Raw genomic sequence first — 16,761 nt, 5'->3', positions numbered from 1 at the left:
AATACCCTCATAAGGAACCTGTGCCTAGCCTGAGTAGTGATGTCAAGGGGACCAGAAAGAGGTAAAGAAACAAAATTTCCAAGTCATGAATTCTAGTATGAAAAAAACTCCTAGCAGCTCAGGGTCTCCTCCTGCAGGTACTGGGCACAGGCTTCAGGACCTCTGGTCTGTGTACAGGTCCCTACACCCAGTGCCCACACCCTGTGGATGTCCTGGGAGCTGACTTCTCTCCTGTGATTTTGGCCCGCAGGACTGTCTCCTAGAGGATGGTCATGGCCAGACCACCCCGTGCCCTGCACACTCGGCCTCCAGTCTTCAGGCAGGCCGATGCAGGACCAGTGGCTGGTTCTTGCTCCTTCCCGCCAGTCCTGGACAAAGGCACCTGGAATGCTTTGCCCAGGGTGGTCTCCCCGGGACCTTCAGGCTGTCCCAGCGCCAGAAGGTCCAAAGTCCTCAGGGGATACTTATTTGGTTCTAAGATGAGGACCTTGATGTATGCCTACCCTGGGACAAGGGTCCCAAGGCTGTACTATATGACTGGTCCAGGAGCTAGGTCCTTTCAGGGGACTCACTGACTTTATTTGGGTCAATGCTCTCAGTAAAGACCTATTAGTCAAAGTAAGAAAGGAGGGAGGGAGCTAAGAAGGGAGAGGGAAAGGGCGAGAGAAAGGAAAGAGAAAGGGACAGAAAGACAAGAATTCCTCCATTGACTTCACCGCAAATCCCAGCAGCTCTGCCAACTTTCCAATGAGTAAGAGGGAACACACACCCTCAAATCAAGTACACATTCATATGCTGAGCTGCTGTGACCATCTTCAGTACAGAACAGGAGTGCTGATTTCAGTACCAGAAAATGAGGAAAGAAATGTCTTACCTTGTTTAATTTCGAGCAACATGATCTAGCATTAATGTAATCACATTCTAAATCAGACAAAGTAATTATCTGAGGCTCAAGATAAGGAATTAGTAGTTTTACAACTGAGCACATTTCTAAGTTTCACTAAGCAATTGGGGAGAATCCCTTATTTACTCAGAGTAGGTTCAATTTTCTTATTTATGTTCTTCTTGACAAAATGATTTTCACAGAACAATCCTTTTATTATTCTCATTACAATCTGGACCATAGAAATCTGACGCAGACAAGGAAACTCAGACTCAGTCTGAATTCCTCAAATGCTTACCAATGGCTCTAAGAAACAGAAAATAACACCAATAAAACTAAGTTAAATAGTAAAAGCCTGAACTTCCAATACTAGAAAAAGTATTTGTTCATGATACATGCATAAAAAGTCTTCAAAGCTTTAGAATATGTTTAACGAAACCAAGACACAAAACTGAGCCTAGTTACATTGGTAGCAACTATGTCAAAAATCAGATTATGTATGAATTTTTTATATTTGTGAAACTCCACAGTAGCCACATTAAACTGGAATTAGACCTAAACTACTTTTAGTATAAACTGTAAACCCACAAATAATTTAAGGAGGTAGCCATAAAAGGAAAAGTAGATGTATTTAATGAAATGATTAAGTTTGGGGTTTGCTTTAAGATATTCCCTGCTCCCAACACTCACGGTAGTTGGGAGAGAGAGAAAAAAAGCTGCAAAATCTTGGAAATCAGAGATGGAAATATAGTTTACTGCACTTATGTTCTCTACTTTTATGCTTGAAAATGTCCACTAAAAAAAACTCTCAACTAAATATTAAACACTGCCATATTACTAGCTCCTGTCATCCTCAATACACCTAGAATCAGCTTCATAATTTCCCAACAAATTGGTTCTCCTCCAATTTGTTTGCTTTTTGCCAACAACTTTATAGGCTCCAAATATGGAAAAGCCCTCTCAGCTTTCTATGTCATAGCACATAGTCAGTTGTCACAAGGCCCCAGCAATCATTTCTTAACATCACTCACTTTTATCCCTGCTTCCACTTGCCCAATTACTCTGGTGAGCCTCTTATCTTCCAGTCTTTCCTGTTTCCAACTCACACTGCTGATTCACCTTCCAGAAAAAAGACATCATGCTCGGTACAGTAACACACTCATCCACTACCATGGAATTGATTCTGACTCAGCAACATTATAGAAAGAAGTACAACTGGCCCCTTAGGTTTCTGAGACTTTAAATCTTTACCAGAACATACAGCTTCATCTTTTTCTTGAGGAACAGCTGGTTGGTTTGGACGACTGATCTTGCGGATAGCTTAATGTGTAGCCCACTAAGCCACCAGGATGTCATAAGGATCAGTGAAAAGAGTAAGGTCCTCAAGGGATTGATACAGTGGCTGCAACAATGGGCTCAAACAAAGCCAGGACTATGAAGGTAGTGCAGGCCTGGGCAGAGTTGGGTTTGGTTGTAAATAGAGTTGTTATGAATAGGAACAGACTCAAAGGCACCTAACAACACACCTTTGTTTATGCAAACAAGTTTCAGTGACACCCCACTGCCTAAAGGATAACATTCAAGTTGACTACACACTGGTTTATTTCCACCTTTACTTAGGCCTTTCCAATCTGACCTTCTAATATCACTAAAATCAACTAGGTGCTCCAGATGGTCTATTCATTAACTTGTCACTCATAAATGCCGTGAACATTCCTGTTTCTAAACCTTTGCTCTTGAAGTACACCTCCTCTATAAATTTTGCTCATGGTTCAAAGTCCAAAATTCCAACACCTTACAGAAAATCTACTCTTTTCCACCTGATTCCTAAAACTAAATGAGTGCAACAGTAATACAGTATGATGGCTTTCATCAAAATGCACTCTGCATATATACCGTGCCTACCAACATTACATTCCACAAACACATTTCTCTGTGCTATCAACCCATTCCATCATGCAGAGGTGGTATCCATCAAGACTACTGTAAATTGTCAAGCCTAGTTTTTCCGAGAGGGAGAAATCCAGAGGATACGATCCAATTTCTTATGGCACAAAAGGTACAGATAGGCAGCATCCAAACTTAGGCAAGACATGCTGTCCTTCCAGTCTGTTCCTCAAACCTAGTAAAACTCAAGAGATCTTCTCATTTTAAAAAATGCATTTCAGTAAAAGCTGCAGCTGCGATGTTTGCTATTCGCCATTGGTGGGCACTGTGCAAGGAGCCCTAGTGGCTCCAACCAGTTGCTGCACTGGGACTGAGATGTGGCAATCCCCTTCCCTAAAGATTTAGCCTTCAAAACTCAGTGGGACCCCGTGTTCGATTCCACTTGATGGCAACAGATTTTGTTTGCTTTTGTTAGACATCAACCTAACACATGTTCTCATGGTAAACATGCCTATGTGGGAAGAATACACTTCCTCTCAGTTTAACAATAAGGAAGGCAAACGAGGTGGAGTAAAACTTGTTGCCAATGACTGAGCAGGTCAGATTCAAACTGTTCTCATTTTTTCACTATAATAAAGTCCCTCAAAAGTAAGAAAGCACGTGGAGGGATAGTTATCTTCAAAACTCACCTAAAACCAGCATTCTCTGGCAAATAAGAGATTAATTCAGCTAGAAAGGGGCACATGTCATTTTGAAATTGAGGAAACGAAAACACGTGCATGGGCTTCTAAATTTACAGGATCTGCAATTGTCTGAGACAATTAGCGGACAATAACTAGAAGATGGCTTTAAAAAAAAAATCCTTCCTAACATTCACTACCAAACGATCCCGTGAAGGAAGCAGCCCATCCCTTTTGGGGGAAAAAATGGTCCATTCCTGCATGTGAAAGGTCCCGGGCACGAACCAAGAGCCGAGAGAACAAAGGCGACAGGGGTGTCGTCCGGAGAACGACTCTCCCGCTCCCAGACCGTCTACGAGGAACTGCCTATGGGCGTGGGTAGGTTCCCGAGACCCCCTTCCCCCCTCCCAAGTATCCGAAGACGGCCCCGCGGGGGGCTCCCCACGGAGAACACTGCCCCTTCCGTCCAGGGCGCCCAAAGCGGCAGGAGGCGCCGGCCCTCGACCGGGCGTCGTGGGGCCTAGCCAACGCCGAGCCGCTAGGACCCCCAGGTGAGGGGCGGCCGGCAGCCCAGGCAGGGCGGGGCACGGCCGGGCCAAGTTGTGCAACCTGGGCACTCCCCGCGCCGGGGCTCGCCCCACCCGGGCCCACCCTCAGCCTGGCCCCCCGGCGGAGGGCCAAGGGCCGGCCTCCGCTCGCTGCTGCCCGCCTCAAACAAGGATACGAAGTAGACGGAGAGGAAGATGAGCGCGCAACAATCGAGAAGGGAAAACACGAACACCACAGCCTCCATCCTCTTCCGCCGCCGTCGGCGCCGCCGCCGCCGCCGATCCTACAGTCACGCCCGCAGCGGCGCCTCTGCTCGCCCCGCCCCTGATAGGCCCTTGTCCAGGCCTGCTGGGGCGTGTAGTCCATCCCGTCCGCAGTGCGGCATGCTGGGAGTTGTAGTCGGACTTTTTACATGCTAAGCTTATCGTCCCGATGCATGTTGGGGATTGTAGTTGATTGGTACAATCTAGCTCGAAAATGTCATTTACATTTCCAGAAATTGTGACCATTCATTAGTGGGTATTTGCTACGTGATTTTAATCCGTTGGGTACGCAGTAGAATTTATTTCTCATGTGCGCAATTATTACTCGTGTCTGCTCTTCCCTTGGCACTCTTGACCCAATTGGAAGTGAAAAGAGGTTCTCAGCTCAAAGCACAAATCTAACTTCAACACACCTGACTTGACACTTGAAATTTATACTCCTTGGGCTCAATTTCTCCAGTGTTCTCACAGTTCTTTACTTATACTGTCTTAACAGAAGTGGCTCCCCTCCGCTCTGGATGTTAAGATCAATGAAAACGGATTTATTTGTTTGACTTCTTCATTAAACATATTACTAACATCCTAGCATATATGCTAAGAACTTCTATAGTCTCTAGGGATACAGTACAGAACAGGGCAAACAAGATCCTTGCTCTCCAAGAATGGGTAGGAGGGACAGGTAAAAAAAACAACAAGAAGATCGTTTCAAAGGCTAAAAACAGCTATGAGGAAATTATATCATTTATGCAACCGATTTTTTTTAGCAGCTAGCATACCTACTCCTCACTTATATTGTATTACCATATATTTAGCATTTATGACAGTAATTTTTAAAATCTACCTTATTTTGCACATTATTGATAGATTTCTGGCAGAAGCAAATGCTAAGGTGAAAGCAAAGGTCAGCATTGGTTGTGATGGCTAAATCACCTTGGTCAACTTGAATAGTGATTCCCAGTTGCTTGGCAGTTATGGAATGATGTAGTCATCTTCCATTTTGTGATCTAGTGTGGCCATCCTCCATTTTTCCATAATGCTGGCTTTCACATAACAATCTGATCTTAAAAAATAAAGAAAACAAAGGCTAATCTGGTATTTGGAACTTAACTATGGCAGTAAGTCAGGAGTGGGTGCAGATGCCAGGTATTTTTCTAGGAATACAGAGTGAAGATGGGAGACAAAGCTTCTGTGTTTCTGTAGCTTACATTGTGTGAAGCCACTTTAAAACTGGTCATGATTGGAAATGAGTGACCTAGGTCTGAATCAAAGCTCCACTTTCTGAATTAGACTTTACTTTGTCTGAGGTCCTTATTTCTGTCTTCCTAAGAATAAATCAAAATCCATTCATAGTAATCATATAAATAGAGTCTCTAATATTATATTGGATTTAGAGCCTGAATGACATGTAACATTTTATAGAATGTTGACTACCCTCAGAAAACAATGGAGAGTTTGTGAACATTTTTTCTAAGGAAAATGTTCATTGAGCCAGTCATGGGAAAATGTTTATGCATCAGCCCAAGAAAGAATGTAAATGTGGTATTTCAGAAATTGCTTGTTAGGTTGGTGCCAAGAAGTCTATCAGAAAATACATTAGCTAATCTTGTAGAATTTTAACTTGCTATAGTCTTATGGCTGTTTGGAATACCAATCCTCCATATGGAATCCCATTTTTCCTTGGAATATTGGAACACTTAGTCCTTTGGTATTGTATCCTTTGTTCCCCAGTCTGGAATATATTTTCACTCGTAATAAAATTCTTTTCTTTTGCTCCTGCAGAGGATTCCAGTCCCCTCCCCCTTAATAACATTCTTTTTGGGCACATTATGGTGAAGAACAAGGACAGCAGATAGCAAAAGTATAATGCTATGTAGTTATAATTACTTTGAAGAGTATGGAGAATATTTGGTAGATTGAATGATCAGAGAAGCTATGTTGAGAAAATGACATTTAAGGTTTGCATGAAGATTTGCAGGAAACGCATCCCTCACAGTGGGAGCAGTGATTACAAAGGCCTTCCTTGCCTATACATGTCTGGTGTTGTAGTAGTTATATAATCTGTTGTCAATTTGAGACTATTAAGAGTGAAGGGGTGGGGTTTAGCCTGTCAATCAGATCGCAGCTTGATGAGCTTATCTGGAGGTGTTGAGATAAATGGCTTGCTGGAGGCAGGGCATGCCAACTCTGCTTGGTACTCCTGAAGACAAGACACATGGAGCTGTTAGAGCCCTGGAGCTAGAGGAGCCACGTGGAGACCCACAGCAGTGGTGAGATCCTTACACCACCACTGGATCCATAAGACTTTCCACCCACTGGCCTGTGAGCTTCCTGCTTTCAGCATCATGGCATGTGTTGTGTGAGTCTGAAGAGGACTTTATCGATTCGTACTGGACATATGGGCTAATATGAAACTTAGGAACTTGATCTGGACTAGGCTGGGATATTTTCTTAATGTACAATAACTCTTTATATAAAGCTCTTTCCTATACAATGAATTTGTTTCTCTAGTCTACCCTGGACTAACACAGGTATGTTTCAGAAAACATAAAGTGCCAATGTAACTAAAGCGCAAGGTAACTAGAAGCTGAGAAAGTTTTAAGAGAATGTCAGAGTTGGGCAGGACAAGGTCACAAAAAGATTCACTGTCCCTGCTTAAGGACTTTAACTTTTCTCCGAATATAGTGAGAAACCATGGGGGAATTTAAAGCATAGACATGCCTTGGCTTGATTTGCATTTTAAAGCTATCTTTCTGTTTCTTGCTTAATTGAATGTATGACTAGAGGACACATTTATCAACAGGGAGATCATGTAGGAGCGAGTGTAGAAGTTGGATATGGGAATTAATAGAAAGGCTGGGTTTGTGTGACACAGCATTGGGTCACAGATTCATAAAGGGTGAAAGAAATACACAATCACCGTACCAAAAAGAATTGGACGATGTTCAATCGTTTCAAGAGCCAACAATATCTTAATATGAAGAGCCAACAATATCGAAGGAAGAAGTCCAAAGTGCTGTAAAGGAATTATCACAAAAAAAAAAGTTCCGAAATTGATGGACTCCTCATGACATGTTTCAATAAGCTGTTAAAACACTGGAAGAAGCACTTACTTGTCTATGTCCAAAAAATTTTGTAAATCAGCTACCTGGCCGATTGACTGGGAGAGATCATGATCTGTCACCATTTCAAAGAAGGCGGCATGACAGAATGCAGAAATTGTGGAGTGATTCCATTAACATCACGAGCAAATGAAATGTTGAAGATAATTGAAAAATGGCTGCCACAGTCCATCAACAGAGAGGATAAGAAAGACGTTTACCTGTGTTTTAGCGACTGTGTGAAGACCTTCAGCTGTGTGGGTCATGACACACTCTGAATGCCATTGCAGAGAATGAGAAATCCAGAACAGCACGTCATTGTGCTCATGTGGAACCAGGACAGAGATCAAGAGGCTGTCATTGGAGCAGAACAAGAAAATGCAGATGGATTTAAACTCAGGAAAGGTGTGTGTTAGGGCTGTAGCCTCTCACCATACTTAGTCAATCTGTATGCTGAGCAATAAACTTAGAAGCTGGATTGGATAAAGTCTTACTAACAAGCTGTAAAAGGCAGATGACACAACCTTGGGTGCTGAAAGTTGGGAGGACATGAAACACTTGCTGATGAAAACCAAAGACTACAGCCTTCAGTATGGTGGTTACATAATCTCAATTTGAAGGTATTAAGAGCTAAGGGGTGGAGTTTAGCTTATCAATTAGGTCACAGCTTGACTGGAGGGCAACTGAGGTAAATGGCTTTCCAAGGCTGGCCTCTTTCTCCCTCCCTGCAGGAGGGCCACACCCTCTCTCTGCTTCACATTCCTGTTGATAAGCCACGTGGAGCCACCTGAGACAGGGAGATCCTGGGAGATGCATCCACCATTGGATCCACAAGACTTTGTTCCAACTGACCTGTGATCTTCCTGCATGTTGGCTCATTGTATGTGCTGTGTGAATCTGAAGAGGAAATTATGGATTTATGGGCTAATATTGGACTTTAGGGACTTGATCTGGACCGGGCTGGGATGTTTTCTTAATATACAATTACTCTTTGATATAAAGCTCTTTAGTACACATATATGAGTGACGATGAATTAGTTTCTCTAGTCAATCTGGCCTAACACACAACTCAGTGTAAGGGAAACAACTCCAAATCCACACAACTGACCCAGAACCTAATATCATGATATTAACAGAGAAAAGATTGACGTTGTCAAGGATTTTACTTTACTTGATCCCACAATCAGTGCTCCTGGAAGCAGCAGTCAAGAGATCAAATGACATAATGCACTGGGGAATTATGCAGGACTCTTAGAAAGACCTCCCCTGATTACTCTACCTGAAGTCGATCCCCTTTGTTATTTTTATCTAGTACCTGATTACTTACTTCACCATTTACCTTCATTGACTTCAAAATTCTTCCCCGAGAACCTGCCCGGTGAAAAGCACTGCTCCAAGACTTAGGAATCCGCGTCACTTCTCACTGTCATGTGTGTTCATTCCTTGTTCTTGTCACCAGAATGTCAGTGCCCAGACCATCTTTGATCATCATCATATGGGCTCATGTTAGCAAATTAACTGACACATGTTGTTATTGCGTATCGCAGAACCAGACAATACATATCTGTGGAATGAATACATACAACTCATAATATTTTTATTCTATTCAGGTTTAGGGACATGAATGAAATAATCATCTCAAAGAATGACATGCTTGATTAGAAAACTGTTCTCTTTGTTTTTAAACACACAACTCTCCTCACAGTTCATACATGTACATACATCAATTGTATAAAGCACATCTGTACAGTCTTTGCCCTCATCATTTTTTTCTCCTCTTTTCTTCTTTTACATTTTATTAGGGACTCATACAACTCTTACCACAATCCATACATATACATACATCAATTGTATAAAGCACATCCATACATTCCCTGCCCCAATCATTCTCAAGGCATTTGCTCTCCACTTAAGCCCCTTGCATCAGGTCCTCTTTTTTTTCCCCCTCCCTCCCCTTCCCCCCTCCCTCATGTGCCCTTGGTAATTTATACCTCGTTATTTTGTCATATCTTGCCCTATCCGGAGTCTCCCTTCCCCCCTTCTCTGCTGTCCCTCTCCCAGGGAAGAGGTCACATGTGGATCCTTGTAATCAGTTCCCCCTTTCCAACCCACTCACCCTCCACTCTCCCAGCATTGCCCCTCACACCCTTGGTCCTGAAGGTATCATCCACCCTGGATTCCCTGTACCTCCAACCCTCCCATGCACCAGTGTACAGCCTCTGTCCTATCCAGCCCTGCAAGGTAGAATTCGGATCATGGTAGTTGCTGGGAGGAAGCATCCAGGATCTGGGGGAAAGCTGTGTTCTTCATCGGTACTACCTCACACCCTAATTAACCCATCTCCTCTCCTAAACCCCTCTATGAGGGGATCTCCATTGGCCGACACTTGGGCCCTGGGTCTCCACTCTGCACTTCCCCCTTCATTTAATATGGTATATATATACATATACACATATATACACATACATACACACACTTATATCGTGGTGTTTTTTTTGCATGATGCCTTATACCTGGTCCCTTGGCACCTCGTGATCGCACTGGCCGGTGTGCTTCTTCCATGTGGGCTTTTTTGCTTCTGAGCTAGATGGCCGCTTGTTCACCTTCAAGCCTTTAAGACCCCAGACACTATCTCTTTTGATAGCCGGGCACCATCAGCTTTCTTCACCACATTTGCTTGTGCACCCATTTGTCTTCAGCGATCCTATCATGGAGGTGTGCAGTCAATGATATGATTTTTTGTTCTTTGATGCCTGGTAACTGATCCCTTTGGGACCACTCGATCACACAGGCTGGTGTGTTCTTCCATGTGGACTTTGTTGCTTCTGAGCTAGATGGCCGCTTGTTTATCTTCAAGCCTTTAAGACCCCAGTCACTATCTCTTGTGATAGCCGGGCACCATCAGCTTTCTTCACCACATTTACTTGTTCACCCGCTTTGGCTCCAGCCGTTGTGTCGAAAACTGTTCTCTTTTACCAAACAAGAATACATGGACATGGAGAAAGTATCTAGCTCCCAGCAAGCAGGAAGCCTTGCTTATCAGCCTCGAAGAGACTTCTGACATACTCTTGCCTCTTTCTCCACATCCCTACCATGCATATGCATAGGATGAACATGAACATATTTTGCTTACTGGGATCATTTCGTGAGAGAACAGGCACATTTAATAATTATGTAAGACGAATGGGGAAAATCAGGGTTCTCCTGATTGGGCAAGCTGGGATATATAGGTACTCTAATGATAGAACACAATTTAACAAGATTTTTCACAAGCCATGGCATTTTCAGTCACCTCATATACGTGTGAAAGTTGGGCACTGAATAAGGAAGACGAATTGATGCATTTGAATTGCAGTGCAGGCAAAGAACACGGAAAGTCCCATGGACTGCCAAAAAACCCAACAGTCTTGGAAGAAGTGCATCCAGAGGGCTCCTTAGATGCAAGATGGCAAGACTCTAATTTATGGACTTTGAACATGTTATCAGGAGGGACACGTCTCTGGAGAAAGGCGTCATGCTTGGTAGAGGGGCCTTGGAAAAGAGGAAGACCTACAAGATAGGTTTACACAGGGGCTGCAGCAATGGGTTCAACGACACAGGGCGGGGTGGTGGTTTCTTCTGTGGGACACGGGGTGCTATGAGTTGGACCTGACTTGACGAGCAACATCGTCTAGTGAGGGACAAAATTTGGGAGGGAGATGGTAGGAAAAACAAGGCGAAATGTGCCACTGCCACCAGGTGGGGTTGTAGCCTTAAGGAAAGAAACCATTTCAATTATTGCAGGATGTTCTTTACGCGCCTCGGGTTTAGTAACCTTTTCAGCTTAAATGCGCGGTGCTGTACATTTGAACACTTAAATTAATATACAGTTGTCTTCTGAGTCATGCTTACTGGAAATAATTCCAAAAGAAAATGTCCAATCATATTATTATTGCTGTCTTTTATGGACTCATTAAAAGCAAATTAAGTTACTGCCTATTGCACCTGATCCAGCAAAAAAGGTGAAAATCATCCTCCTTGCACCTGATATGGCAATCTGCTGTGTCTGGGTCAGTGCGGGCACAATTTTCTGGGTCCAGTACAACATAAAAATAAAGAGGCACTTCTTCAAAAACAATTAAGGCTCTCAAGATAGCACAGCAGAGCATTAAACCAAATTGAGGCCCTTCTGAGTGTAAGTCCCTGTGTGATTGCGCAAGCCACACCTTCATTTCTGCGTCTAGGCTAATTTGCTATGACAAACTATAGATTCATGCTCCCAATGCCCTTAAGCTTGTTTTGGTTGTGGATGGCATATTTTGCATACTATTTTTAAAATTACTGCAAATTTAGGGTATTTAGATGATTTACTATAAGAGAACTATGCTAAAGTTTAATTCAATTAAGTGCATGAACACCAATAAAATAAAAAAATGTGTAAAAAGGTACTGAGTGTGTGTGTGTGTGTGTGTGTGTGTGTGTGTGTGTGTGATGAATGCTAGGAGGGTCAATGGCTGGGGAATTTTTCAAAGGGACTTTCAGAGAAGACTGAAGGGCCAGCTAAGATCTGAAAACCACTAGTTAGCCAGGAAGAGGCAAGATCAGTGGAAGCAAAGTGCTGTGCGTTCTTTATTCAATTAAAAATTATGATTACGTACTTTCCATTTCACTAGTAAGCCTTCTAGAAGCAGGAATCTTTTAAATTTAGTCATAGTTCTAACCAGTGTCCAGGCATGTGTCCGTCCAGAGTAGGCCTTCAAGAAGTATTTATTGATTGGATAAATACAAGGAACGCTACTTACCGTTCATCTAGCTGTCAGTTTGCCATACTATGCTGGCTTTCATGTCGCTGTGATGCTGGAAAGGACATCACTGGTATTTTCAATAGCAGCAGGGTCACCCAGGGCAGACAGGTTTCAGTAGAGCGTCAGTGATACCAAGGCAGACTAGGAAGAAAGGCTTTGTCATTTTACTTCTGAAACGTAGCCTACAAAACCCCATAGGTCATAATAGAAGATTAACTGATAGAGAGCTGGAAGGTGAGTACTATGGATTGGAAGGCGCTCAAAATACACTGTGGGTGCGTATCAAGGTATGGGCAGCTGGTGCAGGACCCGCCATTATTGTGTTATTGTATGTGGGGTCCCCGTGAGTCAGAGCCATGACAGCCAAAATCAGAACAATAGGACAACATTTGTCCAACACCACTGAAGAGCATCGAGGAAGGAGAGGGAAACCATGAGTGGAAAGGGGGAACCTAGGGAGGAAATGGGGCGAGTGATGACATGTTGCAGGGATTGTAACCCAGGTCATGAACAACTTACATATGAATCATTGATTGGAAAATGAATTTGGTATGTAAATTTTCACCCCAACTGCAATAAAATGGTTTTTTAAAAAGAAGCCATAGTCATTTAGGGATCTTCTTAAGATGTAGATTCTGACTCAGTGTATCTGAGGAGAAAGGACAGTTTTCAGCAAGAGTCCAACCAGATTGACCTGGTTCGAAGCTTTATTCTACTTCTTAACTCATTGCCAGGAGTAAGTTCAGACTCTTAGGGTCCCAACTGAGTTTCCAAGGCTGTTGAGCTCTATGGGACCAAGTTCGTCTCCTCTGTCTCCCAGGGGTAGAGCTGTGAGTTTGAATTTCCAATTGTGTGATTAGCAGTCCAGTTGCCTGCTCTACTCCACCACCTGTTCTCCAAACCCAACCCCACCCCCAACTCATCGGGACCCTATAAGGTAGGGGAGGACTGTCCCCATGGGTTCCCAAGACTAACTCTTTATGAGAGTACGAAGCCATGCTACTCTCCTACAAAGCTGCTGGTGGTTTTGAATTGCCAACTCTGCAGTTGGCAGTCTGATGAATAACAGCTATGCCAGGGCTCCTCTGGGCTTCAAGAAATATTCCCAAGTACTAAACGAGGCTTGCCCATATACGATTAAAAGTACCAATAAAACAAGTAAGCAAACGCTAAGTAAGCCAGCACCCTTTTTTATTTTTTAAATGTAATGTTTGACAATCGTTTCATTATTTGTGTCTCCATACACAACAGCTCCTGTGGACCCTGGTGGCCTAGGGGTTAAACTCCGGGCGGCTAAGGGGGAGGTGGGAATTCAAAAAGCCCAGCCCACCAACTGTAAAGATTTACATCCTTGGAAACCCAATGAGGTAGTTCTCCTTTGCTCTCTGAGTAACTGAGTCGGCTGGATGGGAGTAATGTTTTATATATCCACTATGAACTGGAGCCCTGCTAGTATACTGGCTACTATAATCCACGTGGTCGGCAGTTCAAAACCACCAGCAGCTCCATGGAAGAGGCTTTCTCCTCCAGTAAACAGTGACAGTGTCGGGAACTCACTGTGAGTCAGCAAAGAGGCGCTAGCAGTGAGAAGTATGTGGGGCAGAGAACAGTCATCTAATAAACTTTGGGGCAGTTTCCACACCTCGATGGAGTCTTGCATGGAAATCCTGAATAAGTTATTCTTGCCTGGATATCCTGAACAAGTTACCTGTGGATCTAGCGAATGATGGAATTATTTCTAAATCAACAAAGGTTTTCATTACATGGGTTAACAAAAGCCACTCTATCCAGTCAATTCCAATTCACAGTGATGGACAGAGTAAGGCTGCTCTCTCGAGTTTCTGAGACTGTATAGGTCTTTACAGTAGACAGACAGTCTCTCTCTGAGCTGTTGCCTGGTTTGAACTACCGATGGAGCGGTCAACAGCCCCATGCCTAACCCGCAGCGCTACCAAGGATCCTTACTCGGCATCCAAGGGCAGCATAGAACGGGCCCACTGGGTTTCCAAGGCTATAAACCTTTATGGTTGGTGGACTGCTGCTTTCCAGTCCCAGACCTTCTGCTTAGCCGGCGAGCACTTTAACCACCGCATCACCAGGGATCGTCACGTACTTCCAGTGCTTTGCTTTGGCCCAAACCAACGTTGTCTCCCGATCCGGTGTGGCTGGGAGCCCTGACCGGCTGCGCTGGGCGCCGCGCGGGCGGCAGTGTCTGTCAGCTGGGAACCAATAAAGTTGAACGTGTTCAAAGGGGTCCTTGTCATCCAGGGACCTGTTCGAAAGGCCTGCAAAACAAGCCCCCTCCCAGTGTGCCCACGGCCTCAGAGCTCCTCCGTCGCTTCAGGCATTCTCTCTCTTCACTCGCAGTCCTTCTGTCCTGTGGGGAACGGTCCTGATTAGGCCACGCGGAGCGCGTTTCGGGAGCACCGGGTCCGGCGATCGCCAGAGGCAGCCCCGAGAGGTCCCCGGTCACGTGCCAGCGGAGCCCGGCGCTGCGGCTTCCCAGACCGCCGCGATGAAACCTAGACCCGCGGGGTTCGTGGATAATAAACTGAAGCAGCGAGTGATTCAGGTGTGTGTACCGCACGACTCGGCCTCGCGGGGATGTCTGCCCGCCGTGCAGGGTACCTGCTGCGGCGCTTCTCTGGGGCGGGCGGGGGACTCGGATGAAGTTGACAGGACATCACCCCTCATCTGAGATCAGGCGTGGGCCTGTGGCTAAGTCTGCGCCTCTCTTACAGAGGTGCCCCGCATTCCCTCTTCCCGCGTTGGGCCGACTTTCAAGGAGGTGTCCTGGATGATGGGAGGGTGTAGCCTGTGCGTTTGCACTAGCACAGATTCGAACGTTAGCGTTCTAGTGGTTAGAATGAAGTTAGGTTAGGTACGTACAACCTTCCAGAGATGTTGGTATGAGAGATTTTGAGGAAGACACAGGGTATGTTAATTTCTGGGCCCGGGGAGCTTGCAGTCAGCCTGGAGACACAGGGAAAATAAGTAACGGGCCTCAGATATTGTCATAGGCATCCTACCGACCGTTGATTTTCATAACCATTGATGGAAAGTCGTGTGTGTTAAATGCGTCCGAACGTGCAGTCAGCAAGCAGTGTGAATTAGAAGGAAAAGGACATTTTTCTTCACATTGCACTTTAGGGAGTTAAACAATCGCCTTGATTTTCTCTTACTTCCCTGGACGCTACACAGCTTCTTTTTTTGATCCAGCCTGTGTTGTTTGGATCCAGCCTGAGTTGATTCTCATTCTGGGTGACCCACGTGCGCAGCTTGTGCCAGAGTAGAACTGCTCTTTAAAGTTGTCAAGACTGGGACCTTTCTGGAGCAATAGCTGGGTCTATCTCTCTAGGTGCCTTTGGGTGAGTTAATAGTTGAACACATAACTGTTTGCACCCTCAGGGACTCCATCTCATCTCCTAAGCGTTCCTCTCACTGCTGAGGGTCGATCGATTCTGACTCCTAGTGATCCTGTGGGGCACAGCAAAAATGCCCTTTTGGGTTTGTAAGGCTCTTAAAATCTGTAGGAACAGCAGGGGTTGGAACCAGGGACAAGATTTCCTGCCTTGAAAATCTTATAGAGGCAGTTCTACCCTGCTCTGTCCAGTTGCAATGTGTCAGAATCAAGTTCATGGCAAGCCCCTCTCCCCTCAATTTTTTTGCTCCTACAAGTTTCTGAGCAATGGCTCCTAATTGTTGAAGCCAGGGGCCTCGTGTCAGTCCTTACTACACTTGACTGCTCTTCTGTATTTGACACGATCTGGTTTCCTCTGTTGTTCGTGTACATTATGAAAGTAATCAGCTTTTATGGTTTAAACTAAAAGTGACAGAAGGGTATAAAGTAAAATATGATGTGGGCGCAGGGGAAGTGAACTGAAGCAGCCTGGCTTTGCCCACTTGCTTTTGGTTGGAGGCATTTAAGCAGAGGTGCTTAGCATGTATTAGGGGTATCTGCAAAGAAATGTCTGTACGAAGTGGGACAGTAGACTGGATAACAGGCAAGTGTTGAAAGGGAGGTTGATAACTTCGTCCAAGTTTCAGGTCTGACATTACACTGGCGTTGCCAGCTACAAAAGGAGATATTACTACCTACCTTATAGGATTGTTATTAGTGAAATAGATAATGTGTAAAAAGCACCAAGAACAGCACTTAAGACACAGGTTCCTCAACAATCTCAGTTCACGATTCCCTTAGTTTCTTAGTAATTTTTTAATGTTAGCTTTTTTATTTATTAATTATTTTATTGGGGCTTGTACAATGCTTATCACAATCCACACATCCATCCATGTGTCAAGCATATTTTTGCCATCATCCTCAAAACATTGCTTTCCACTTGAGCCCCTAGCTTCTCAGTAATTCTTTCATGGTGTCCTCCACACCAAAAGAGACCAAACTCACTGCTATCGAGTCAATGCCAACACATTGCAGCCCTGTAGGACAGGGCTGAACTGCAGTAGTTCTGAGATCATAACCCTTTATGGGAGTAGAAAGCCCAGTCTTGCTCCTGAGGAATGACATGCGGTTTTCCTCACTGCATAATCACTGCACCACCAGGGAAGTGTCCCTATACCAAAAGGAATAACCTAATAGGTGATTTATCAAGTATGTAA

At 44.4% G+C, this 16,761-nt stretch overlaps 2 protein-coding genes and 1 long non-coding RNA gene across 6 annotated transcripts in view; 1 reads left to right on the top strand and 2 right to left on the bottom strand.

Annotated features, from left to right (window-relative positions):
• CNIH4 (cornichon family member 4) overlaps positions 1–7,641 on the bottom strand; it is a 29,706-nt gene extending 22,065 nt beyond the window's left edge. The window contains exons 1-2 of one of the 3 annotated variants that reach the window (XM_075530715.1): positions 4,175–4,363; positions 875–943 (exon numbers count right to left, since the gene is read on the bottom strand). In XM_075530715.1, the coding sequence (XP_075386830.1) occupies positions 875–943; positions 4,175–4,243 (138 nt within the window). In that variant the 5' untranslated portion in view covers positions 4,244–4,363. Of the gene's footprint in view, positions 1–874; positions 944–4,174; positions 4,364–7,581 lie in introns of those variants that run through there. The other 2 variants (XM_075530702.1, XM_075530708.1) reach the window with 2 other exon arrangements.
• A 1,042-nt stretch (positions 7,642–8,683) lies between these two features.
• LOC142425470 (uncharacterized) lies at positions 8,684–14,361 on the bottom strand. Its single transcript, XR_012779667.1, has 3 exons — positions 14,258–14,361; positions 12,142–12,285; positions 8,684–8,924 (listed from the first exon to the last, which is right to left on the bottom strand). It is a non-coding gene; the product is annotated as an uncharacterized LOC142425470 (long non-coding RNA).
• Positions 14,362–14,592: 231 nt separating this feature from the next.
• The window catches only part of NVL (nuclear VCP like), a 157,360-nt gene continuing 155,191 nt past the window's right edge, over positions 14,593–16,761 (top strand). Inside the window, exon 1 of one of the 2 annotated variants that reach the window (XM_075530690.1) lies at positions 14,593–14,716. In XM_075530690.1, the coding sequence (XP_075386805.1) occupies positions 14,660–14,716 (57 nt within the window). In that variant the 5' untranslated portion in view covers positions 14,593–14,659. The remainder of the gene's footprint in view (positions 14,717–16,761) is intronic. The other variant, XM_075530682.1, reaches the window with a different exon arrangement.

This window comes from Tenrec ecaudatus, chromosome 1 (genome assembly GCF_050624435.1).
Source record: "Tenrec ecaudatus isolate mTenEca1 chromosome 1, mTenEca1.hap1, whole genome shotgun sequence".
NCBI lineage: Eukaryota > Metazoa > Chordata > Mammalia > Afrosoricida > Tenrecidae > Tenrec > Tenrec ecaudatus.
The sequence above is the reverse complement of the archived record's forward strand: the minus strand, read 5'-3'. Positions and strand labels throughout refer to the sequence as shown.